We start from the raw sequence: 26,425 nt of genomic DNA on the forward strand, positions 1-26,425 counted from the left end.
GGAGCCCGGGCTTTTAAACGAATGCTCGGGTGATGGATTTCTAACCGGATCGCCTCAATAACAGCACCTTACTCAAATACATAAGCATGTGGCACCTTATCTCGATAATCATTACTGTCAAAATCACGTTGAGGTGGCAAGGTGAAAGAGACAGATTGACATATCATAAAAGGTGTCAGACAGCTGGGTATGGGCCACCATCTTACCATTATAAATATTATATTGTTTAATTTAACCTAACACATATTTAATCGAATATCAAAATTTTGATGCGGGAAAAAATGAAGCAAACCAAACAATGCCTTCAAATATTCGGATTGATATTTAAATCGACTTTTACCAAAATAAAAAGACGCCGCGAGACGTACATGAGTGGGCCAACACACGGAGGAAGAAATAACTGTAGCGGAGGAGGGATTCGGATCCGTCGAGGCAGCGCTAGCGGAGTAGTGACACCACCGTAGCGATGGTAAGTTTTCATTGATCATGATCTAGCCTAATTATAACCCTTTTCTGAGTGATGATTTGCTTCTGTATCACACGTATCTCGAATTGGATGTGCAAACCCTATATTGCCATGAATGTGATTTGTTTTTCGTGACCTATCAAATGCGCATCCTCATTGTAGCTGCGTAATTTGATGGATCCCATTGGATTCCGATCAGATCGCTAATTGTTGCACGTGTTATGCCTCTGACAGTGGTCTCTCTGAAAATAATTGGCTAATCGGGGGAGCTTATGGGAGTATGTACTGTAGATTTACGCAGTTTAAGAATTTCAATTGAGATGTTCTAATTGCAGTTAATGAATCAGCATTTTGTAAAGACGGAGTACTTCAGGTAGAAAAACATGTCGTTTACGTCCAAGAGAAGTTACGGTTTTGATGCCGGTAAAAATATAATGTATCTGTGGTGTTTGTCTCTAAGATTCAAAGTGTTTTTATGGTTAATAATTAAAATCACTTTGATAAAGGTTGAATTCACGTGATACCATCGAAGCAACACGGAGAAGAAATTGAGTGTTATTGAAGATTTCCATTTTAATATTTCATACGGTCACATTCTACAGTGTGCTTCTAATCTTGGAATATCCAAATCAGAATTTGGTAGTAGTAGGATGTTTCCACAATCAATTATGGTGGTGAGAAGTTTCCTTGAGGGATTGATATCCTTGAGGTAGTGCGGCTATACTTGGCTTGTACTTGTGTAGGGGTGGATTTTTGCATGACATTTGTTTGAACGAAAGCTCTATGGTATCAACCTTGATTTGTTTCTCCTTGATACCGAATTATACATCAAACTGCATTTTTTTAACAAGTAATGGGAGATCCGGTAATTTTCACTTTGATAGTAATATGCATTTCTGTGTCTATGTACACACACAGTTGATAAGCTTTCAATTGTCATTTTATTTCAGATTCAATTTGTTCTTCTTATTAGCCGACAAGGGAAAGTGAGGTTGACAAAATGGTATTCACCTTATTCTCAAAAGGAAAGAACGAAGGTATAGTAGTTTCCCTCTCCATTTCAACATTTGATGAAGAAATCTATTCTATTGATCAACAGTGATTTTTTTCTCAATTATCTGTTTGTTATGCTCTGACATATCAGTTGGGTGAAAACATAGATTATTATAAAGAGGCTTTTCTTTCTTGGTGGATTATCTCATTCCTTAAAATTATTATTATTTTTTAAAAAAATCACATTGCATTTTCCAATTTTGTCTTTCATGGTAAAGGTAATCCGGGAGCTTAGTGGCATGATCCTAACTAGAGGTCCCAAACTATGCAATTTTGTGGAGTGGAGAGGATACAAAGTTGTTTACAAAAGGTTAGTGGCCTTTATTTACTCAGCTTGCGACTGTGATTCCATTTATTGCCAGGACAAAACATCCCGCCTTCTCTTCAGTGGTTTGTGTATGTAATTTTTGGCTTCATTTGCTAATTCTGCAGATATGCCAGCCTTTATTTCTGCATGTGCATTGACCAGGATGATAATGAATTGGAGGTCCTTGAAGTTATCCATCACTTTGTGGAGATTCTAGACCGCTACTTTGGAAGTGTAAGTATGATTGGATCATGTATTAATTTTTATCCTTATAAAATGTGATCTTACATTGAATCAAAATTTATCTTGTTTCGTTAGGTGTGTGAACTGGATTTGATCTTTAATTTCCATAAGGTATGATTTCCTGTCCCATTTACTTTTAAGATCTTGATATATTTTTTTCATATTTATGCATTACTGGTTGAAGTTCTTAGAATGGAATTAATAACGTATGTTAAGAATATTCTCTAACTTTAACTGAGGCAAACTTGATGGATGTTTTGAGATGGCCAAAATTGATTGGTGATTCCTTTAGGTGTTATGGCATGAACTTTCACCATCATGGTTTGCTGGGCTCCAGGCATAACTAAGATTATGCACATGTTATGCATCGTTGCTACATTCTAGATGTGTCAAACAGGCCACGCTGATCTGTCCTGGAAGCAAAAGAGCCTGCCTCTGCTCCATTCCTGGCTGGGTTGGCCCAGAACTGTCTGAATGGGCTTTTCTGAGCCAGGGTGGGGCCTTCTAATTGCAAACATTTGATTCTTCTGATTTGTAATTTTGGAAAATATTCAACTTGACTTTCTGAAGGTAGTGAAATTATTTTTACATTAATTTGAAATCTTGATGCTTTATGGATTGGAAAAATATATTGTTATTTCTTTGTTCAATTTGACTTTCTGAAGGTAGTGAAATTATTTTTACATTAATTAGAAATCTTGATGCTATACTTAATCGGATAGAATGATGAAGAAATCAATTTACGCATTGTTTGCAAATGTTTTTAAAAAAAGTGATCATAGACTTATCCTTTACATTGTTTTGCAAATTTGTCAAGGAAAAGTTCCTAATCAGTTTTTCTTAGTATTTGCAAACACTGACTTAATAGAATAATCTAATGATAAGAATAGGTTGATAAATGATTTTTCATAGATATCCTGTGGGAAATTTATGGTGGTGTAATTTAAGATTTGGAATTACTAGAAATTGCTAACAAATTCATTGCCCTCTTTTTTGATATTTTTATGTTATGCAACAAAGTTGTAGTTCATATTTTATGCATTAATTAATTTATTTTGTATAATCTTACGATCCTCTATTTGATGAAGACCTACGAATAGATCGCTAATGTTGATCTGAACGTGGTTTAAGGTTAAGTAGTGCCATTGTCATACACTCTTCTCACGCATTTATTCGAACCGATTTGTGGATTTTGTTCCTGCAATTTAAATCTTTCTTCGAATGCAATGGCAGGCCTATTATATCTTGGATGAAGTTCTAATAGCAGGTGAACTTCAAGAGTCAAGCAAGAAAACTGTTGCACGCCTGATAGCTGCTCAGGTGTGCAATTCATAGTTTTGTGGTGCATTCCATTCAAAAGTACACTGCTCAACCATCGGTAATTTGTTTGTAGGATTCTCTGGTGGAGGCGGCCAAGGAGCAAGAAAGTTCTATAAGTAATATGATTGCCCAGGCGACGAAATGAGATGGTAGTGGTATAAATGCTTGGTTTTGTACATTTTTGTTTGGTTGCTGTTGTACCTGAGTTCCACACAACCTATTTAACTTTCTTTTTATCGATACCTCGAACTGCTGTATGATTGTTTGCTTTCCTTGTTCTCTGTTGTATTGGTATTGGGGACATTATCATTCTTTGCATCTCCTTCTATCTTCAAATATGATCTTACCTCGAACTGAGTAATATTTCGTTAGTACATCGAAAAATTATTACGTTAACACTCCATATTATGATAAGTGACGTGTTATTTGACTGACATTCCATTTTATACTTAAATTAAATGTATGAAATGTGAAGGTTCAATGATACCTCGAGCGACATCTGGACTTTAAGACAAATGTTTGTTAATTACTTGTTTATTTTAAAATTGACGTCCTCCTGCCACTTCAAGTGTGAAAAAACCCAATAAATTTATTCGACCTTTTCAGTGATTATTTATTGAACAATGTGATAAAAAGGATGGGTTTTTCAGGAGTTCTACATTTTATGTTTTTTTTTTATTAAAAAACAGTTCTGAACAGTTTTTGCATTAGTTGTTTTTTACATGATCGTAGGGGTTTGATTTCAAGAACCTCACGTCTTCCTCACCCGAATAGTCGGAGGGGCGAGGATTTTACGTGCAGATGTTCAGAATATGGATGGGTCCCATGAGGAGACCTTCCCCATAGTGTAGCCCACCCAATTTTTTATTTTTTAAAATATTGAACTTGCGGTTGAAAATCAACCGTGTTAAAAACAATCCAAAAACAAAAATTAGAGGTTGGGCTGATCTGATTGGGTTTTTTTCCAACTATGTTGATTTTCAACGTCCAGAAAACCTTACAGTTAATATTTAAAAAAACTCTCGAATCTTTTCCTTCTTGTGTGGTGGCGAACAATGGTATTTGCGTTCCAGTAGAGGGTTGTCCGAAAGAACCGCTCACTAGCTAGTCGGACTAGTAGAGGCCCTATTTTGAGACATTTAAAACCATGTCTTTTGAACTGAATGCAACGCCTGTCTTCAAAATCAAAAGAACCCTCGATTCGCACGTTGAGCTAGCGGTCGGCTTACCACCCATTTTTTCTCTTCAGTTTTTGACCCCTTTATCATCAAATCATCTCATTATTTATTTAGTTTTTTAAAAATGATTTTTTATTGAAAAATATACAAATAAATCGTAAAAAATCATAGAAAAAGCTCTACAACTATATTTTACAAAATCCAACTATTTTTCTGTAAATAAGCCCTCATTTTCGCTTCGTTTTACACACAATTTCTAATTTTTTTCACAAAATCTCACTCACACAATGTTCAATATTTTTCATGGCGTACATATGCTCTTTACCATCGGACGATGAAAATATTCTCTCTGATCCCATGATGGACGAATTTATCTTCCCGACAAGATGTCTACCAATCCAAAGATTATTGGTGCACGCCAACTATGTGTTTCAATCATGGGAGTAAAGCCACGTACGTGACTACAAACGGAAAGAAAAAACCAATAACGTGTTGCCAAGAAAGATTATTTAAAGATTACTTTTGTCGATAGTTTCGTTTACAACGAGAAAGATTTTCGAAAGAGATTCCGAATTAGGAGGAGACCTTTGTTTTTGAGAAATGTGGAAGCTTTAAAAAATCAATGTATCTTACTTTGTCCAACGCATAAACGAAACCGGTAAGCTCAGGTTGTCATCACTTCAGAAGGTTACGGTTGCGGTCCGATTACTTGCATATGATGTTGCAGGCGATGTAGTTTAGGAATAATTAAGGATTGGTGCATCGACAACGTTGGAGTGTTTGAAAACATTTTGCAGGGGTGTGATATATTTTTGAGCAGCATTTGAGGCAACCAATACCTGAGGATGTTGCTCGGCTAACTGTCGAAAATGCTTGAAGGTGATTTCCTGGGATGCTTGGAAGCATTGATTGCATGCACTGAGCTTGTAAGAATTTTCGGCCAACTTGGGTAGGACAATATCAAAGTGAACACCTAAAATAACCTTCAATCATACTACAGATGGTTGCATCAAAAAATTACAGAGTTGGCATGGGTATTTTGGCGTACCAGGATGCAACAATGACATCAACATACTGAAGAGATCCAATTTGTTCTTAAACCTTGCAAAGGATGAAGCCCATCCAGTGTGGTTTGAGGTGAATGGGAACGAGCACAATATGAGATATTAGCTCGCCGATGTCATTTGTTCATCTTGTGTCATGTTTGTGAAAAGTATCCCTCAACCCCCCTCAAAAAACCATAGGATTTTTGCACGATATCAATAGGGGATAATGTCACGCCCCGAGACCGAGGCGTCGGTGACATCCGACATTGTTTTATCAAATTGCATGAAAACAATAAGTCTCATAGCAAATAGCCAAACACTTGTCTTTTTCATAAATAAATATTATCTTTACAATGATAACATAATGAAAATTACATCAGTATTGCGGAAGCGAAATAAAAAAGAAATACGAAGTCTTGATCATAGTTCTTTTGATGCGATCACCAGCCCTGGAATGTTTCCTGCTCTTCATCATTCAGTTGTTCCTTGGTCTTATCTAGGGAGAGATGTTAGGGTGAGTGCTTTGGGAAACACTCAGCAAGTGGGGACCGATCGATTACCACAAATACATATAATGATAATAAAACAGATTTTCAAAACTTATTATATCGACATATCATATTAGAACATTAACTGAATCAGAATCGAAATGTGAAACAGAGCTTATCAGAACAGATCAAATCAGAACAAACGGAACACTGTTATTCATCTCGTTACAATGAAATACATAGCAAAAACCCACTTACCGTTGGTTCAAACGTGCGGTTCAAACTTGGTCGAAACTCAAGCGAAGCCTTAGCTGAAATTATCCACACTTGGACAGAAGTTGAGAATGGTTTAGACAACACTGGATATGGCCTTGAAATGTTGCCTAAATATTGCTTGAATAGACTGAATATGACATCTTGTTTTGATGAGAAAAGGGCCGAATGTTTAGGTGTTTGTGGGGGAATTTGGAGTGAAATTGTGGGAAGCTTAGGGAGGTATTTATAGGCTGAAAATGGCTGTTGAAATGCCCTTCATTCAGCCGAAAATTGTGACCCTCCAGGTGTCCAAGAATGATTGTCCAAGTAGCCTCAAAGTAGTCAAACTTTATCCAAACTCAAGGGTCATTTTGGCTAACTTAAGAGTCATTTCTTGCATATTAATTTTGTCTAATCTTTTAGCTTCTGTCCTAGCTCCATTGTAGGTTCTTTTAGGACAAGAAGGGATGAGCTTCCTTGAGCTGAGGGTTTAAGCCTATGAGCTAGGAGTTTCCTCTCCGACAATCAATGAGCTTCCTTTAGCTGAGGGTTTAAGCCTATGAGCTAGGAGTTTCCTCTCCGACAATCAATGAGCTTCCTTGAGCTGAGGGTTTTAGCTTGTGAGCTGAGGGTTTCTTCTTCCGAGCGTTTTCCCTTATGGTTTTGTATTGCCTCGGCTCTTTTTTGAGCTACTTTCCGAGCTTTTCATCTTAAAATTTACGTATATTGTTGAGTTTTTTTAATTATAAGTTTTGGATTTAAAAAATTTGTATTTCATTGATTACGTGATTTGCTTCGAAAATCCGGATCCTCAGAGATAAAAAAAAGATATTGAACGAGCATTTGATGTACATAAATCACGTTGGCATATAATGAGAGGTTGATCTCATATGTGAGATCCAATTTATTTAGATTCTATAACGAAAACCTGTATTATTCTTAATAACATGATTGTGGAAGACGAAAAGGAAGAAATGGTTGAAGAACATGATTTCCCATCTCGAGATGATGAATATATATCTCTTGAACGTTGTCCCTTCAAGAGATCCTACATACCGTAGAGTACAACGCCTTTTTAGAGCGACATGTCGGCATTCAGAGCTGAGAATTGCACCAGATGCTACAAAATAGCCTACTCGATCATATTTGAAATTTACATGAGTCGAAATAATAGATTTTGTTCACTTTTTAATCACACGTCATTTTTAATTATGGGTTTTTTTAAAAAATTATATGTTTTTTTTATTATATTATGTTTTTTAAAACTACGTAAAAGTTTTAAAAATTACTTAGGTGTAATTGTAATTTTTTTAAAAATTTGTGGCAAATTTTTTAAATGCAAAGTTTTTAAATGAAAGAAAAAAAATTAATATTTCAACATCATCTCACCATTGTTGAAACATGAGAATCAACTTCATCTCACCCTTGAATATTCTCTAACTAATCACTATCATTATCTCTTTTGATTTTTATTACAGATTTATGATATTTTAATTATTTTTTCTATTTTCTAAAATTTAGATTGAGATTTATGTTTTTTTGAGAAAATTTTTTTATTAACCACGATCATTGATCTTGAGTTGAGAGCACAAACTATGATGTGGTTGCTAACACCTTATTTTTTAACATGACATTGGATTAAGACGCTCCAATCCTCTAAACATTAAGAATTAGTTTTTGAAAAAATAATATTAATTTTTATGATATGATTTTAAATATAGATGATTATCAGTTAAGTAGATATCTTAATAATATTGTAGAACCCGTAAATCAGACTACGTATAAGCCATTCATAATTCTAGTATTTAAATTAAAATGATTTTATTGCATGAGTATTTAAATTCTTTTCTTTAAATTTAATTATTTTATTGCAGTAGTTTAATTACTACCTTTTCTGTTAATTAAGTGAGGTCGGACTGGAGTTGGAGAATTGAGATAAAATCTAATATTTAGAAAACATTCCTAGAATTTATTTAAGATAAATAATAAGTCAATTTAATATAAAAGAATGTTTAAGTAATTAATTAAGTAATTCAAATATTTAGCCATGCATGCAAGATAATGTTATTCAATAATTAATCTCTTAATTCACTAAAATATTTAATGGGTAAATAAAACACTAGAGATTTAAATTTCAATAATTAAGAAATATTTTCTCTTTATTTTTCTTAAGATTTTTCGGCCCCTCTTTATTTAATTTAAAAATAGTTGTCAATCCAATTATTTAATATCTTTCCCTATCCATTCATGATAGATAATTCCCTAAAATTTTTATTCACCACTAATTAATATTTAAGCAATATTCTACCATGTTTATCTATCAATATTTCTCTCCTTTTTTTTTTAATAAAAATAGGCCATTTCCTTTGGTAGATTTAAAAAGTTTAACAACTCATTTCTTTGATTCCTTTCCTTATCCATTTTCTTGGGAGATAATTCTATCACACTTAATCTTCAATGATTAATATTTAAGCAATTTCCCTACCCATTTTAACTAGATGAATTTCGGCCATCACATTTAAAAAGATTTAACTTAAATTACAACTCACAATTTAATTGACTTATTTCTTTATCCATTTTTAGGAGATAATCCCTCACCATTTAAACTTCAACAATTAAACAATTGAGCAATATTTTCTCACTTTATCAAGCTTAAAATCGGCCCTCTTTTTTATTTTAAAAGATTTTATTAGTTGGATAATCCATTTCCTTATTATCTTTCCATAATCTTGTTCTAGGTAGATATTCTCCCCACTTTTATATCAATATCAAATAATTAATTAAACAATTTTCTCCTTGAACCTAGACTTGATTTCGGCCCTTGCACCACTAATATATTCCCCCAAAAATATTTGCTATCATTCATATTTTCCTTATTTCACAAATTCATTGATAGCAAGATTTTTGTTACCATTTAATCTCCCATTCTATCTTGCAATTTCCATTCACTCTCCTAACCATTACTCCCTCTCCTCACCATCAAAAATCCGAGGAGATTTCAGAGCAAAACCGTGAGAAAAGTTCAAGAAAAGTGAGAAAAACTAATAAGCGAAGAGCACTCCTCCTCCTCTCCGCATCGTCACTCGTTTGTTTTTCTTTCAAAAACAAAATATCCAGGCATGCATATACCATCCCTTTGCTCTTCCATCAAGTTGTATTTATATTTTTATAAACCATTATGTGTGCATGAATCATGAAAACCGAAATTTGGACAGAAATATTACAGAAAATTCTGCAAAGATTTTTCTTTTCACTTCCCTTGCTACCTCACGGTTTGGCTGATTTTGGTTGTTTCAGGTGGTAGCTCGATCCTAGGCTCCCAGGGCTGCATCTAGACATGTACTAGGACATGTTAGGACCACGTTTGTCCATTGGTTCATCCCCATGCAAGCATAAATCCAGAAATGACAGCAACTTCCCCTTAAGTGTCCTATTGTGTTCGATTTTTGAGTTTGCTGTCCAAAGAGGAGGTTCCTGATCTTTGCTGTCCTAGGGGCCTATAGCCAAGGTTAGAACACCTCTCTATCATGTCTAAGACGTGACCAAGTTGCCCTTTCGAGGCTTGGTCCATGGTGCAATCGGTTTTCAAATGAAAGAAACAAGNTGACACGGAACAGCAAAGGAAGCATTACACCCCACGCACGCAAGGGTGCCTCTCGGGTGAGAATTTTCGGGTGACTTCTAGTGTGGTTCGAATTTTTGCTGGCCTAGGGCCCTTAGCCATGGTTCAAAACCATCCCTTAGGATGTTGGGAAGAGGCTCTGGTTGGTGGTTCAAGCCCCAATGGCCATTAGCCTTGAAAACGACGCAAGGAAACGAAAGCGCTGCTGCTGCATTTTTGGACAGCAAGTTGGTGCTTCGGTTCAGAGCTCGTTTGAGTTCTTGGTTGGCTTTTAGCCTATGGCCTTGGACTGGACAGTACCTCATCAAGTTAGAAAGGCCGTGTTTTTGTCCGTTTGTAATTCGGATCAGTTTAGAGGTCGTACGAGAATTTACGGTGCAATGTGTCAAAACGACTCTCGAAAGAGCGTTTCATGTTTTTGGCCGTCATTCACTAAATTTAGAGTACTGTAATTTTAGGAGCACTATTTCATCATTTAAGGAGTATTTTAATCATGACTAAATGATGGTTCGGTGTTGGTTTGGGTTGGCACCGGGTCATGATTAAATACTAAGTCATTGGGCGTAATTGTCTCGTTTCTAGATTCGATTACGAAGTTTTGGTCAAGTTAGAATATTTGCATGTCACTCATGATTAGGTAAAGTTGCAGCGAGCCTGGGAACGATCCAACCCTTTTGGTAAAATAAATACATGATATTTAATTACGTTATTTGATTATATTACGTGCAAATTATTCATTTTGAGATTTAAGCGATATTGCTTGTGGTCACTTTACTATAATGAGATTATTACTTCACCCGGTCGCCAGTTACCGGTCAGTTCAGTTTTGTACCACCCAATATCCTGTGGCATTAGTCTGATCAGACGATTATTATTTCACCCGGTCGTCAGTTACCGGTCCGTTCAGTTCAGTTCAGTTCAGAGACCACTTGCGTAGACCATAATCTCACCAGAAAATTATTGCAAGCTACTTCATTACAGGGCTCCAAGGAGCAAACATTTCCACTTATGACATTTTCAGTTCAGTTATGCACATATTATAATTACCATTGAAATGATATTTCACGTTACACCTCATTACAAGATATTTTCACTTGCATGAGATTTTATTATTATTACTTGTTATTTACGATATATGCATGCTGAGTCTTTAGACTCACTAGACTTGATTGTAGTTTGTTGGGTTAAGCATGCATGAGTGAGAGTAATAATAAGATGAGTGAATTCCTGGAAAGTTCACGTGCTGGCGTCGCTTGATCTGGTTGATCATATAGGCTGTAAAAAAAGTAACGTTAGATGTTAACAGATAATATTGTCTTTGCTGGGGATAAGACATGTGATAGATAAATGATAAGAATGATCTTTAAAGAGTACGAGACAACACCAGCAGACAGACACACACCTCCCGAACTCATGGGCCTAACAGCTCGACATATTAGCACCTAAGTAGATGCACTCTGTACTGCCACACATATAAGAAAATAAAGTTGCTAACAACTATAAGTTTTGGACTAGTGGTAAGCTCTTGATTCTAACATACTTTTAATTAATCATTTATCTCCCTCTCTTCTCTCTCCCCCTTTCAATTGATGTTTCTACACATATCTCTTTCCCTTCTTCAAATCATATTTCTATATACAAATATTTCGTTTTACCTCTTCGATTTTTTTCGTTTTTAGCTGATTTGAGTAGAAATATTTTCTAATTTTTTGATTAAATTTTACATTTCAAAAGCAAAATTTTAAAAAGCCATATATTTCAAACTTTTTGAATTTTAGCTGTTGGAATTTTGGGATTGATTTTATTTTTGTAACGTCTAAAAATCAGTCCACGTAAACCATATGTATGCAAATTATTTAAATTACTTATTTATTAAAAACACTTAAATGATATATTTTATATGATTAAATGTCTAAATGGCATGATTAAATGAAATTAAGAATTTTGTTCGATATTAGGCCGGGGAAAAGATACCGGGGACGACCAAGATGAAAATATTTTTCGATAAATGATTAAATAGGATGAAAAATTTCTAAAAATTTTGAAGTCCAAATTATTTGACGAGTCGAATCTTATTTTATCCGAGAAGCCGGTTTAGTCAAACAAAGGACTTTTAAGGACCTGAAAGTTATTATTTTTGAAAATAATTTTTGTAAACTTTTATTTTATAATTAATTGGGCCTAATGTACCTAGGATTAATGGGCTTAATTACTTTCAAAACAAGAGTCCTAAAAACTCTAAACTCTAAACTCCTAAATCACCTAAAAAACTAAATTATAAAATCAAAATCCTAGGGTTCTAAAATTTCAATTGGCAGAAAATCACACACAACACACACACACACACTCAATTTTCGAAAAACCTCTAGGAAAAAATCCAATGTTGTTCTTCGCAACCTGCGCCAATATTCGATTGTTCTAACACAAAGACACTCTTCTAAACTTATTTTTTGCACCATTCAAATCATATTATGATGATTTATGTTTTCTAGCATTAAAAAGGTCTTTCAAATTATTTTACATTTAAAAGTATATTTTTCAAACTTTAGACGTTTCTATGCGAATACGAATTGTATTAGACGTTCTAAGGGACATGATGCCATTAGGATATGTATATCGGTCGTAAAAGAGTCGTTTAACGGAGGAACGCGGGTTTGAACGTGCATGGCAAATGGAGAGTCGAACCTAGGGTTTTCTAGAGCCTTCCATGGAGTTCTAGGAACATGATGGTCTCGGCTAAGGGGAGGCAGCGCCAGGGCTTGGACCAGGCCCTGTGTGGCTATGACTAGAGGGTTAAGAAGGCTCAAGGCTGGCTGTACGGAGGCTAGATGAAGGAGGGAAACAACCGCGAGCCCTAGGAACCATGTGGTGTGCAAGGCTTGATGATAAAAAAAAGGGGTGCGCAGGGTATAAGCTTGAACCAGGGGGCTCGGTAGGGTCCTAGGCAGGAGCTAGAGGGTCGTCTCAGGGATGGCTAGGCGCTGGTGGTCCAGTGGTTCGAGAGAAGGGAAAACCGCAAGGCTTTAAAGAGGTAAGACAAAGAGAGGCGCGACTTGGTGGCAGCGGATGACTGTTAAAACGTCCACTACTTGTTTTTCTTTAAAATGCACTAGATTTTTTTTCTCTCTTATACCATTCGGCAGAAAATACTTACATATATACATACATACATATATATATATATACATACATACATATATATATATATATATATATTTTGCACCATTTAAAATAATCCAACCTATTATTTAAAAATCCAAAAGAACGCAGTGCAAAACGTATAATCGTAAACCGTTAAACCAAACCTGAAACAAACCTTTTCAAAATAAAGCATAAGCCCTCAAAAGCATAAAAGTCATAAACATCATAAAATATTTAAAATCATACTAGTGCGGAAAACTAGAAAGGTCCTCGGGTTATGTGCACCAACAGTCCAGCAAGTTCAACCGTCAAGTGCTCCAATATCATAAAAATCATGCTCACCTGCATCATTCACAACTAGTAAGTGTATTGACTCAACAAAACTTAACCCTTATAACAAGCAATACACATACATTCACATGTAACAGTGAAAATACTTTTAATAAAATAGTTTTTCATGAATATGCATACTTTAAACCTTTTTCCTTTCATCATATCATTTTCCTTTCATCATAAACATATACATATACATTCCCTTTAATGTTTTTGTTCATCAATTGTGATCATCCGTTCATCATTCGGTCGATGGATCAATCTCAGTTGTAACCATGGTACCAGGCGGCGGGAAAAATTAACCACTTTTCCGTTATGTGCCTTGGCCTATAGTCGGTGGGGACATCAGCGACACTCTCACCTGTCTATGGAGCCTTGGTCTTATATATCATCATATCCTTTCGATGGAAATTCGATCGTCGGAATCCCTCTAAGGCCTTCTCTCATAAACGGGCTCCCTCTGGGGCCTCATCCCTCACGAATCCCCATTTCCTTACCGTCACAATTAAATCACTTCTTTCATAACATTTTTCCTCGTTTCCATCACTTTATAAAAATAGATGCAATAATATCATTTTCTTTTAAACCAAGCATACAACATATCTTTTAGCATTTATCATTTTGCGTCATAAAATTCCATAATCTTTTAAAAATAAACATTTTAGCATTCATTACAGCATTCAGGGCACTGCCAGGACGTCTAACATTTTTTTGGTGTAAAATGACCGTTTTGCCCCTGAAACATAACTTCCCCAAATTACCATTTGGAACTTAAAACGATGACTCAAATCCATCTAAATTTAACATAACATCTTTAAATACACCCATAAATATTCTTTAGACGTAAACTTCAGCTCCTCGACTATTTTCCCGAATCGCTTTAAAATTTAAACGTACGTCTCGGTTTTAACCCGAACCAACTCGAAACTTGACCAAACTTGAACCATAGCTTAATCAAACCTAACCATACCCTATAAAACCCAAATCACACCATTTAAGAACCTCAATCAAGCATAAGTACCTGCTATAAAATCCTGCTCATAATTCAAAAACCCTAACTTACTTACCATGGGTTCCTTTAAGCCTAGACCCTAATCATCATGTCCAGACCCCAACCAACTACCCTAGGACCAAGCCCGACCCCTATAGATCCTGCTGGACCGAACTTAACGAGCCTAGAAGACACATCCTTCAAACTCGATCGTTACATGTTTTGCGCGGCCACCCCTTTGCGTCTTATGCCCTAGCCGTTGCACCAGCCGTTTCTTAGCCTATCTAGGACCATGGCTAGACCCTATTAGGACCCCTGGAAATGACTCTACAGCAGGTAGCAGCCGCACCCCTCTAGGAAACCCAAGCCAAAAACCCTAATTTATTAAAACTCCAATTTTCGTTCATCATTTTGCCCTCTCCTTTCCAGCCTTTAAACCTGCACCTAAAGGTCCCTAAAGATGTTGAAAAACGTCCCTTCCCATAGTCCTATCATGGGAGCCCCTTTTCGCATCATAATCATGAATTTAGAAATATAAAAACTAATGTTTTGTCTATGTTTTGCCATAAAAACGAAAATAAAAAAAAGATAATCATGTTTTCATGCACACATGTATTAATACATATAATATGGTATGAATGATGAGTGAGGAATATTAAGGCATACTTTTGCGTGTTTCACCCATGAAAAACAATCCTTGACGCGAGGAACTTTGGCGGAGAGATGGGGGAAGAAGCTTGTTATGTTTTTCTTTCAATCCTCACCTGAATTTGCCATAACAAACATGGGTGTGTGTTAGTGTGTTGTGGAGGAGGGGTGGGGAGAGGAAACCCTATGTTTCTTGTGTGATATGAAGTTTTTGTGGTTTAAAAACTCCTTAGTTTGATATAAATAATTGGGTAGGAGTTTAGGCTCAATAACCTTATTATAATAAGCCCATTATGCCCATCATAGTTATGGGTAAGCATTCGGTCGGTTTGGTTACCGACCGAACCGAATTAGCCATAACCGAACCGAAATATTTAGCCACACTACAACAAAAATGACTTTTCGCAGCGCACAAATTGACTTTCTGCAGCGCACATTGCATGCTGCACAGTTAAAAGCTGTTGAAAGTCGCAGGCGTTAACAGCGCGCAATGCATGCTGCGGAAAAACTCATCGACGGTGCGCAATGTACGCCTCGGATAATAGTATCAACAACGCGCACTGCACGCCGCAAAAACGACCATCAAAAGCATACTTTTGCACGCCGTTAAAACCAAATTTGTGCAAAAAAAAAATATAAATTTCATTCACAATAAAGAAAAATCAAATTTTTACAACAAATTTAGTACAAGTTTAACTCTAATCCACACGCAAAATTAATAAAAATCATTCTTTTTCATCATACCAAAACAAAAAGATCTCAAGATCCAAAACAAGATACGAAATCTTTCACAAATTAACTACACATAACAATAATTAAACTTTCAATCCACGCAAAGCACTAGAATTTGTATCAATCACACAAGACTATAAATTTAGATAATCATGTGATCGTGCTTCCTATTGCGTCATCGAGAAACTGCATTTCATCATTTTGACGAACTAGGCACACCTTTTCCACCAAAACTTTATCAACCCAAACATTCCAACAAGATCCACCAGCAACAACATGATGCACTTTTGCGTTTGGGTCTATGGATGCAATTCGAACATCTGCAACAATTAATCCATCAAAAAACCAATGGAACAACTTACATTTAGTATTAGCCGCTTGACTTGAAAACAATATCCTTTATATTTTCTCATAAATTTTATTTTTATATCAAACTGTATACATACATAAGCCAGCCACAGGCAAAATGGATTAAGTTTCGTCGAAGTCATGTAAAGAGATATTGACTGAATAAAATAACTGCAATTAAAAATCTTAAAAGTGTAATCGACTGAAACATTTACTGTTAAACGTAAAATACCAAGCAAAATAAAATTTGACAAAAACCCTCAACACAGTAAAATCATCAACTTTTTAAAATTGTTTAAACATGTCCTCCTATAATCATGTTATGTGGAAAAATACAAGGTCCTCGAGTTTCCCGTGCAACCCCAGCTCAGTTCACTCAGTTCTCAGTACCTTCAGTCTCCTAATCAACATGAGCACCTGCATCAATCATACTTAATGAGTTCAATGACACAACACACCTGAACCGTGATAACAAAGTACATATACATAACATGCGACTGTGAAAAGTACTGTTGGAATCAGAATTTCGGAGTTTGACAAATTAAGTGTTTAAAGATTGCCAGAACTGATAGACTCAACTAAAAGCAATGTAACTGAACATACGTAACTGAAGTTGCCCGAACTGATTATTAATGCGCTAAAAATCGAAGGCAACTGAACTGATAGAAGCTAACTGAAACTGTGTAGTTAAATGGACGATCAGTTACACAATCAATTCATTAATCGGTTATGAAAGTCAACTGATAAATCAGCTTGACACGTCATCAGTTAAGGAGCGTATCTATCAAGCGATAAATTGTACAAGAGCAGACTGCAACTTATAGTGGGAAGGCCGCATATCAAAATGCCACAATGTACGATTGTCATAAGAATGATGACGTGTCAACTAAGGACAAATCAACGGATATAATTATTTGAACGCATTCAATACTACCATTGGGAAGCAAAGCCTATAAATAGCCGAGAAGATCAGCTGCGAAGAAGACTTCAGCGTGCACATTCATTCTTGAGTTAAAACTTTCAAATTACTATCATTTACAAAAAGCTCAAGCTTATCAGATTTATTCATAGAATTAAGGCTATATTTTGAGCACTAGCACAATCATTCACTGTTATTACATTCGATCTATTTTAGATCAGTTGTGCTTAGAAAAACACATTAGTTTCGTACTGATAATATTGTATTGACAATAAGAGTTTCAGTTTGACAATGTTAAGTCCAAACTGAAGTGGGTTATTACAGTTGCTGTAATTAATCAAAGTCTTTTAGTAAATATCATATCCTTGAGATAGAAAGGGTGACGTCGGACCATTTGAAGTCTTCGAACATCCATAAATCCTTGTGTTTTTCATTATTTAAGTATTCAATCTGTCATTCAGTTTATTTCCGCATTATTTCAACTAACTGATTGACATTGGCTTCAAGATCGCGAATTCAGTTTATCACTAAATTGATATATTATTTCGAAAAGAATCGAAAATAGTAAAGTGTTTATTCAACCTCATCTTCTAAACACTTTCACTCACCCAACCGATCCTAACAAGTACTGTAATTAAAATAACTTTCATGATCTTCAAAAATATGAACATAAACATATTCATATTATGTCATTGTAAACGTATACATTTTCCTTTATTGAATTCAGATCATTAGTTGTGACATTCATATCAGCTGTTGGTAGATGGATCCATCTACATATAACCATGGTACTAGGAGACGTGGACATCAACGATACTCTCACCCATCAACTGAGCCTTGGCCTTACATGTTTCGTGTTCGTGTTCATGTTCGTATTAGTCACAACTAAATCACATCTTTCAAACATGTCATCCTATTCATCACTTATAAATTTCATGCATATATATACATTTTCTTGAAAACAAGCATGCAACACATTTTCATCATTTTTCATAATAATTCCATATTCGTATAAAATAAACATTGTAAACATGCATTTTTATTTATCAAGGAACTGCTAGAACTGTTAACTTGACTCGGGTGAAAATGATCATTTTGCCCCTGAAACCCTAATTTGACGGTTTTACCCCTGTACCTTAAAACTTTGACCCGAATCCATCCAAACTTATTAAAACACCTTAAAACATACTTATAATAATTTCTTAGATGAAAACTCAAGTCCATGCATTAAATTACATAATTCGTTTTAAAAATTTGACCGGATTCTCGGTTTTAACCCGAATCTACCCGGAACATAACCAAACTTAAACCCTGACTTGATCACACCCTACCACCCCCTAAACAACATATTCCCAGCTGTATAGGACCCTCAAACGCAATTGGACAGCTGCTGGATTTTCTGCATGAAACGTCTGCTATTCGTTATCTTAAANAAATTAGTTTAAAGCATAAAATCGTACGTTTTACCAAACTCAAAAATAATATTTGAAAAGTATAGCTCATACTATAACCTCTCAAAAACCTCTTCCAACATAAATAAAAGTTATAAAATATCTTTAACATAACTTAAAATCATAAATCATAACTAGTGCGGAAAACTAGCGTCGGTCCTCGGGTTGTGTGCACCTTCAGTCCAGCAAAGTCAACATTATTATCATAATCACCTGCATCAATCACACCTAGTGAGTCTAAAAGCTCAACACACCATAATTTTGATAACAACTACTACGTGTACAGATCACATACAACAATGAAAATACTTGTACTTAAAATATCGTTTCCATAAAGATGTATAAACCTTAAAACAATACTATTTTCATAAACATTTTTATGATGCATAAACAAAAACATTTCCATAACGATGCATCAACTTTAAACATAAACATTTTCATATCATCCTCAACATATTCATATGAACATGCATAACATAAACCTCAACCTTTCCTTTTCCTCAACATAACATAAAACATTTTATCATGATTATAAACATTTTTCCTTTTTTCTTTCCCTTAGTTGAATTCAGATCGTTAATTGTGACTTTTCTCAAACCTCAAAAAGTCAATGGATCCATCTACATGAAACCGCAGTACTGGGCGGCGGGGTACACCAGAAACACTCTCACCGATCAACTGGGCCCTAACCTATCCTCTTTCGAATGGAAATACGATCGTTGGGGCTCCCTCTGGGGCCTTCTCCCGAAAATGAGCTCCCTCTGGGGCCTTTTCCCCTCACAACATCCACATTCTTACCTCAAATCCTCATATCCTCAATAGTCATAATTACTTCACTTATTTCAACGTTTTAAATTTTCATTACTTTATAAAAATCATGCATTTAATATCCTTTTCCTTTTAAAAACAAGCATGCAACATATCTTTTAACGTTATCGTTTCCTCATAAAAATCCATAAACATTTTAAAAGAAACCTAAAAATCCATAAATCTTTTAATAAACATTTCAACATCATAAACCTTTAAAATATGCACTTAAATCATAAACTTTTAAAGCAAACATTTTAACATATTAAATCATAACCTTTTAAAATAACATTTTGACATAATAAATCATAAACATTTAAAATCAATATCATAAAAGTTCATAAACATTTGAAATAATCATATTAGCACGTAAAACAACATTTAGGACACTGCCATGACGTTTACTAATTTCTAGGTGTAAAATGATCGTTTTACCCCTGGATGTAAAATTTCACGTTTTTGACTTTTTCTTAATTTCATTGACTCTAACATGTCTCAAATAATTATTTAAGCTTACATGAATTTTCTCATATTTTTATTTAGCTTAAATCGAGGACTTTTAAATTAAAATTTAAATAAGACATATTAACACGTTTTAAATCCCGAATTAAACCAAAACTTAATATAAAATTCCCAAATTAAAAACTTAGACTTTTAATAATTATTTAAGTTTAAATATAATTTTCTATAATTTTATTAAGCTTAAATCTAGACGTTTCAATTAACTCGTTAATTAGCGTTTCGTGCGGCGATTAAATCCCGAATAAATCCGAAACTCAATATTTTGATCCCAAATTTTTAACATAACCTTTTATTATTTATTCTACCCTTCCAAGTCATGATCCACACCCGTGGACACATGGATTCAATTTTTCTCCTTTAATTTTCGTTTTCGACCCTATATCAAACACACCGAGCCATCTTCTAATTTACTCGAGCCACGTCCAAGCCAACTCAAGCCAAACCCGAGCCAACCCATCTATGAACACTATTGACCAGCCCAGACCCTTTGACCTAGTCCTTGACTCACTCAAAACCCTGCTGGACAGTAGAACAATTGTATGTATGTGTGTGCGTGAGGTGTCCTAGCTTGTGTTAGGTTTCCTAGCTGCCTTAACACTCTACCAGCCCTTAACCACCGAGCACCCATGACCTTTATTGACCCTAGACCAGTCCCAAAACTGAGCCACCCCCAGCCTGAGTCCCCGAACCCCGCAGCAAGGTGCTGTACATGGACAGCACCTGTGCGCCCCTTATGAGCGCAAGAGTCCTACTTTGCGTAGGACTCTTTGCAGCAGCCACCATCGAGCCCTAGCCTCCATGACCCACTTTGGACCACCCTGAGCTCTAGTATGGACCGCCCTAGCCATCGCCTGAACCACCCTAACCAAGCCCCTAGCCCTTCAAAAGTTGCAGCACTCGGCTGCACCAAAAACATGCAAGGGAAGAGTCCATGTGATCATGGGCTCTTCCTAACCGCCTAGCCACGGGTCCTAGCTATGATAGGACCCTACCAGACCCTAGACTAGCCTCTTACCAAGTCCCAACCATCCCTGGCCGAGCCCACAAGCAGGAACCACCAAAGCTGCACCCTTTGATCAAACCCATATCAAAATTCGTTCCAGCTTGTTCATTTCGTTTTTGCTGTGTTTGTGTGCATGTTCTAGACCCTTAAACTTGTGTAAACACACCCTTAAACATCCTTTAACCATGGAAGCCCCTTCATGAACATATAAAGCATGTTTTGATGCATTAATTCATGAGTTTAGGCAAGTAGATGCATAAAAATGAAAATAATGCAAAGTGTAACTTGTTTTTCATGAAATTTCAAACATAATTATATAATATGGTGTGATGATGAGTAAAAGAAAAATATGGCGTGCCTTTGCATATTTTACGCATGAATATACGTTGACGAATCGAAGAGCGATGGCGAGGAGGACCTTGGCTTGAAGAACTATGAAGAACTTGATGTTTTCCCTTCAAATCTCCTTGTGGGTGGCCGTGTAAAGCTTGAAGAAAGAGTTTGTAATTTTATGGGGTGTGGGGCGTGAGTTGTATATGGTGTAGGGTGGGTTTTTAGTTTTAAATATTGCCTAGAATTTTAGTTAAACTCTAATTGCTATCTTAGGCCCATTAACCATGTTAATTAGGCCAATTTAGCCCATTAGTGTTTAATTAAAATATTAAAAATAATTTTGTTTAGAAAAGTTTGTGAATTTATTAGCCGAGTTGCCAAAACGTTCGTATTTTTGTTGAAAATCCAACACCGATAAAAATTACGTCACGGCGTACCTTATTTTCAAAAATATGAAAAAAAATCACCCATTTTTTAAATAATTAAAACAATTATTTAATAAAACATTTTCTATTTTTCAGCCATCGGTATCTGTTTTTCGATCGCAACTCGAATAATCTTTTAAAAATACATTTTAATGCAACAATGTAGAAAAGTATATTTTAAACATGCAAATATGCACAACATAATTAATTCATGCAATTAAAACATTTAATTAAAATACAAGAAAATTTAATAATTGCATGCATGAGGTTTGCGTGAACCTTTAAATTTTTGGGACGTTACACTGCATCTATGGACCGAAAGCCCTAACTCCAAGCCAAGCCCATAATTCGACCCTAGCCCAAATCACACCGGACCAGTCTCGAACCAACCACCCCTAGGACTTGAATGAACGCTCCTAGGTTGATCTAACCATGGACCACAGCCCCATGCACACAGACGTACATGGTTTGACATAGACACTCCAAAACGCAACTCCTTTCGAACCAACCGTGCGCCTACCCCTAGCCCTTCGAACCAACCATGCACCAACCGTCTAGATCCTCGACTCAGACCCTTCAGAGTCTGAACCACAGCCTAGAATGGTCCTATGCATAGCAGCCCCTTCGCCCAAGCGATCGAGCCAAAAACCGAGCAAAAACCATGAAGATCTGATCGAACCCTTACACGACTCGTTCCAAATCTAAATCTAACACTTAGAACACATACAAACCTGATGTAGATCACACCTCATACCTCAAACATGGCAGCCCCCTTCAAACCATGATAGAAACATGAGGAGCATGACAAGAAAATCCATATTTTCATGTAAAAACCTTTTAGGATCGGTTGGGAGTGAAAAAGTGTTTAGAATTGGGGGTTGAATAAATGCTTGAAAATTTTCACAACTTTTTCGATTGATAAATCAGTTTATAAATTCACGAATCTTGTTGTCAATGTCAATCTGATAGGATCGATTGGGAGGTGAAGAAGTGTTTAGAAAAAAAGGGGGGGGATTGAATAAACTCTTGACAATTTTACACCTGTTTCGATTAATGAGTTAGTTTAGTGATAAACTAAACTCGGGAATCTTGTTTGTCAATGTCGATCAGTTAACTAATGAAGGTGCAGAATTAAACTGATTGACAGATAGAATAAAACTGAAATTAAGATACACAAGATTTATGGATGTTCGGAGATTTCAATCACTCATACGTCACCTCTTCTATCTAGAAGATAGGATATTCACTAAAAGACTTTGATCAATACAAAGAATTGTACAGACCCACTTCAGTTTTAAGATTAACAATGCCAAATTGAAACTCTTAATTTCGATACAGTTTACAATACTAGACTGATATGAAACTACTTTGCACAACTGATCTCTGTAAATCAAATAATACACCAGTAAGTGTTTGTGCTTGTAAGCTCAAATTATAGCCTTGAATGATATGAATGAATATGCTAAGTGTGAGCTTTGAAATCTTTTGAATATGAACAGAAAACTTGTGAAGAGATTTCAACAGAATAACAGCTTGGTTGATTGAACAGTTATATATTTTCTCTGCTGCTCTTCTAGGCTATTCATAGGTTTTGCTTCCAACGGTAACAATGAATGCGATTTGAATCTTTATATCCGTTGTTTGACATGTCGACATTCTTCTGATAGTAGTACACTGTATCATTGCTGAAATGTAGCTTCCCCACTACATGTTGCAATTTGCTTTTGTACAATTTGTCTGTTGATAGCTACATTCCTTAACTGATGACGTGTAAAACTGTTTTATCAATTTTGACAAAGTCGATAGGATAAACTGATTGTAGTGTAACTTATCAGTTCCAACTGATCATCCTGTTGTCTACAATCTTCAGTTAGCTTAGTTCAGTTGTCGTTGATTTTTTGCGCACTAATCTTCAGTTAGGCAACCAATAGTTTGCGTATTTTAGATCAGTTCCTTTCAGTCTTCTTGATCAGCTTGTTCAATATTTTACGCTCAATTTGTTAAAATACCGAAATAAAGTTTCAAACAATTTCTCCCTTTTAGGTGTTTGACAAAACTTAGAAAGTACGAACTGATCAAACTGAACTCTTTGTAGATAAAATAATCTTTTATTGACAACTCTTTCAATGTACAGATTCGTACAAGGAATGAAAAAATAAAAGAATCTTATAACTGACTGAAAAATTCATCAAAATCTGCCAAACTCTTCAACTGAATAAGATTATAGAGACTGTCTTCTAACTGATCTTGATCTTCTATTTCTTTGCTCTTTTATCAGTTGGTTCTTGACCATTCAGTTGACTAGGTCTCTTCTTGGATTGCTTCTGCTGATCTTCTTTTTATTCTTCTTCCCCATTTTGTCAAACTTATCAACCCTACTGGATAATATACGAACTTCCAAAGTGACATTTGATATGGCATTTACTATATGTTCTTGCATCAAATCCATTTTCTTTGTGACTACGTTCTGCAAAAATCCCTGCGTTTTGAGAACACATCTTGAGCGTGGAAATGAGCTTGAATCGTCACTCGGTCCTTCTTTAACTGATCTATTTGGAGAAATAGTGAAGTAACATCCTTTGTGACCTGTTGTAAATTCTTCAAAGTATTCTCCTTTATAGAATCAATCTTCAAGGTGTGCAGCAGTTGGGTTGGTTTGATGTCAGAAATTGAATAAAGTAGATTGAGAATGTTGGACAGAATGTCTTCGATCATAGATTCAGTATCCGTTGGTATCTCCGGAGACATAGCTCCAGAGGATTTTGGTTCCTGCTCCTTTGTCTTCTTGATTAAAGATTACCAAGGCTCTATCAGTTGAGTCAGTCACAACAGTAACCATTGCCGAAACATCTTTTGGTATTGTTTCCTATTGAAGTTCTGGAGGAAGAGTTAGATTCTTAACAACATTTGAGCTTGAAGGCTCGTCAGTTGATTGTTCAACTGATACTGTAATCGGTTCTTCAGTTGTTTGATCAACTGATACTATAGTCGGCTCTTCAGTCCTAAATCTGACTCATTCATTATAAGTCTTGAACTTTGATTCAGAAAACTCATTTACCTCTTTCCATATCAGGTCGATATGAGTCGGAATTGAATTTGTCGATCGGGGCTCTTCTATCATCTTGCTCTTCCCTTTCGGATCAGTTAAGACATGAGGGATACTCCGTCCTGATTTGTTGCATCCACTTTCTCCCTTATCACTACTCCTTTTGGTCTGGAAAATGGTAGAGTAGTTGGAGCAGTAATGGAGATCAATGGAGCTTTGACTCCTGCTGGTTTTTACTTATCACCAGATTCGGTGATAATCTTCTTAGATTGAGCAGTTGGAGGTGGTAACTGAACTTCAGTTGAAGACTCAACTGGAACTGCCCTCAAAGGTGTGGCCCTGATAGACTGTTTAGCTCCAGTCAGTTTCAATCTTTCCGCTGGGATGGTTTCCAAAACAGCAGCTAGTTTGGTTTTGAGAGTCCTGGGCTTCTTCGTGATTTTTGGTGATAGAGTTCTCTCTGAATCAGTTTCATAGACAATCAGTTTTATTTTGATTGTCTTTTTCTGAGCTATTTTCTTGATTTTCTTGATTGATTTGGGAGCCTCCCGCGTCCCAATCTCCCTCTTCACTTTGATGAACTGCTAAAGAGATATGTCCAGCTTGGGCTTTGGTAGTTGAAAATTCTTATCATTGAAGATTTTGAACTTGGATGACTTCTCAGAAGAATCACCCACCAAACCATTGTTTTTCAGCAAATAGTTGAGTGGCACTGCAAATCCCTTGGACTGTTTGGAGGACTGAAGCATGTTCTTAAGGATGTTGAAGATTATAGCTGACCACTTCAGTCTTCTTCCAGCCATGATGGCAGTTATGACTTGGAACTTTTCCAAGGTGAGAGCAGCAAATGAGCCTGCTTTGGCGAGTAGCCCCTTGGCCACGATGTCGGCCAGTAACTGAATTTCTGGCTTCAGTTCTTTCTTAGGGTCGGAAACCTTGATTTTCCATCCATCAGCAGATAAGAACGTTTGCATCTCCTTTACATCAGAATTCTTTACATAAGAGTTATTAGCCAAGCCATCAGACGGCAGTTGGAAGAGATTGCTGAAAGAGTCTTCTTCAATGATCAGCAGTTGACTGTTGACGTTTGTAGTGATCTTGCCGTCAGCAGAGATAGAGCTATTAGCATAGAGATCTTGAATCTCTTTGAGATAAATTTCTTGGGATGAAAATCCCAGAAATTTCTTCGATCCAGCTGCTTCAAGCTTTAGAAATACATCTTTGACAGCGTCGTCCTTAACAGATAGTACTGATTCAAAGTCAATAGCCATTGCGTTTAGAATGAATGCAGGGACTTGGTTTGCCATTGTTGATAGCTTGAATATCCGCGAGAAAAAACTCTGTGTATTCGATTTGCTCTGAGAGTTGTAATGCGCGTAAAAGAAAACTAAAATGAAGTGGATTCAAGTACTTATGTTTGTGACTGTTCAAATTTTTGGACACGTGTCAGACCAAGATAAATCAAATAAAATCATGTGTACGTGTGGTGAAAACGTGGGTAGAAGTTAAATGGACTACATGGGGCCACGTTTCAAATGACTATTCAATGAAAGACATCAATTAAATGTGTAATTTTAACAGTCACATTACTTAATATAGAATATTTATCGAATAATCAGTTAACTTATTGGACAAGTTCAGTTAGGTCAGTAACTAAGTGATCAGTTGAAAACTGAGTCAGTTCAGTTGACGACCAACTGACTATTGTCTTATCAGTTAACCATTTAGATTCGACATTCTCCCTCAAT

The 26,425-nt window shown here is 35.9% G+C and overlaps 1 protein-coding gene across 1 annotated transcript; it reads left to right on the top strand.

Moving 5' to 3' along the window:
- Positions 1–282: 282 nt before the first annotated feature.
- LOC140983737 (AP-1 complex subunit sigma-2-like) lies at positions 283–3,820 on the top strand. Its single transcript, XM_073450851.1, has 7 exons — positions 283–469; positions 1,417–1,503; positions 1,738–1,829; positions 1,952–2,060; positions 2,145–2,180; positions 3,303–3,389; positions 3,463–3,820. The coding sequence occupies exons 1-7, from the start codon at positions 467–469 to the stop codon at positions 3,532–3,534; spliced, it is 486 nt and encodes a 161-aa protein (XP_073306952.1). The 5' UTR covers positions 283–466; the 3' UTR covers positions 3,535–3,820.
- Positions 3,821–26,425: the final 22,605 nt, after the last annotated feature.

The sequence above is a fragment of the Primulina huaijiensis genome, chromosome 9 (assembly GCF_012295235.1).
Source record: "Primulina huaijiensis isolate GDHJ02 chromosome 9, ASM1229523v2, whole genome shotgun sequence".
In the NCBI taxonomy this organism is placed as follows: domain Eukaryota; kingdom Viridiplantae; phylum Streptophyta; class Magnoliopsida; order Lamiales; family Gesneriaceae; genus Primulina; species Primulina huaijiensis.

Excerpts from the sequence above, each read along its gene's own strand:
- LOC140983737 (XM_073450851.1), top strand. Across the intron at positions 2,061-2,144 it reads TAGACCGCTACTTTGGAAGT|GTGTGTGAACTGGATTTGAT; the intron begins GTAAGTATGATT and ends TTGTTTCGTTAG. Across the intron at positions 2,181-3,302 it reads TGATCTTTAATTTCCATAAG|GCCTATTATATCTTGGATGA; the intron begins GTATGATTTCCT and ends ATGCAATGGCAG.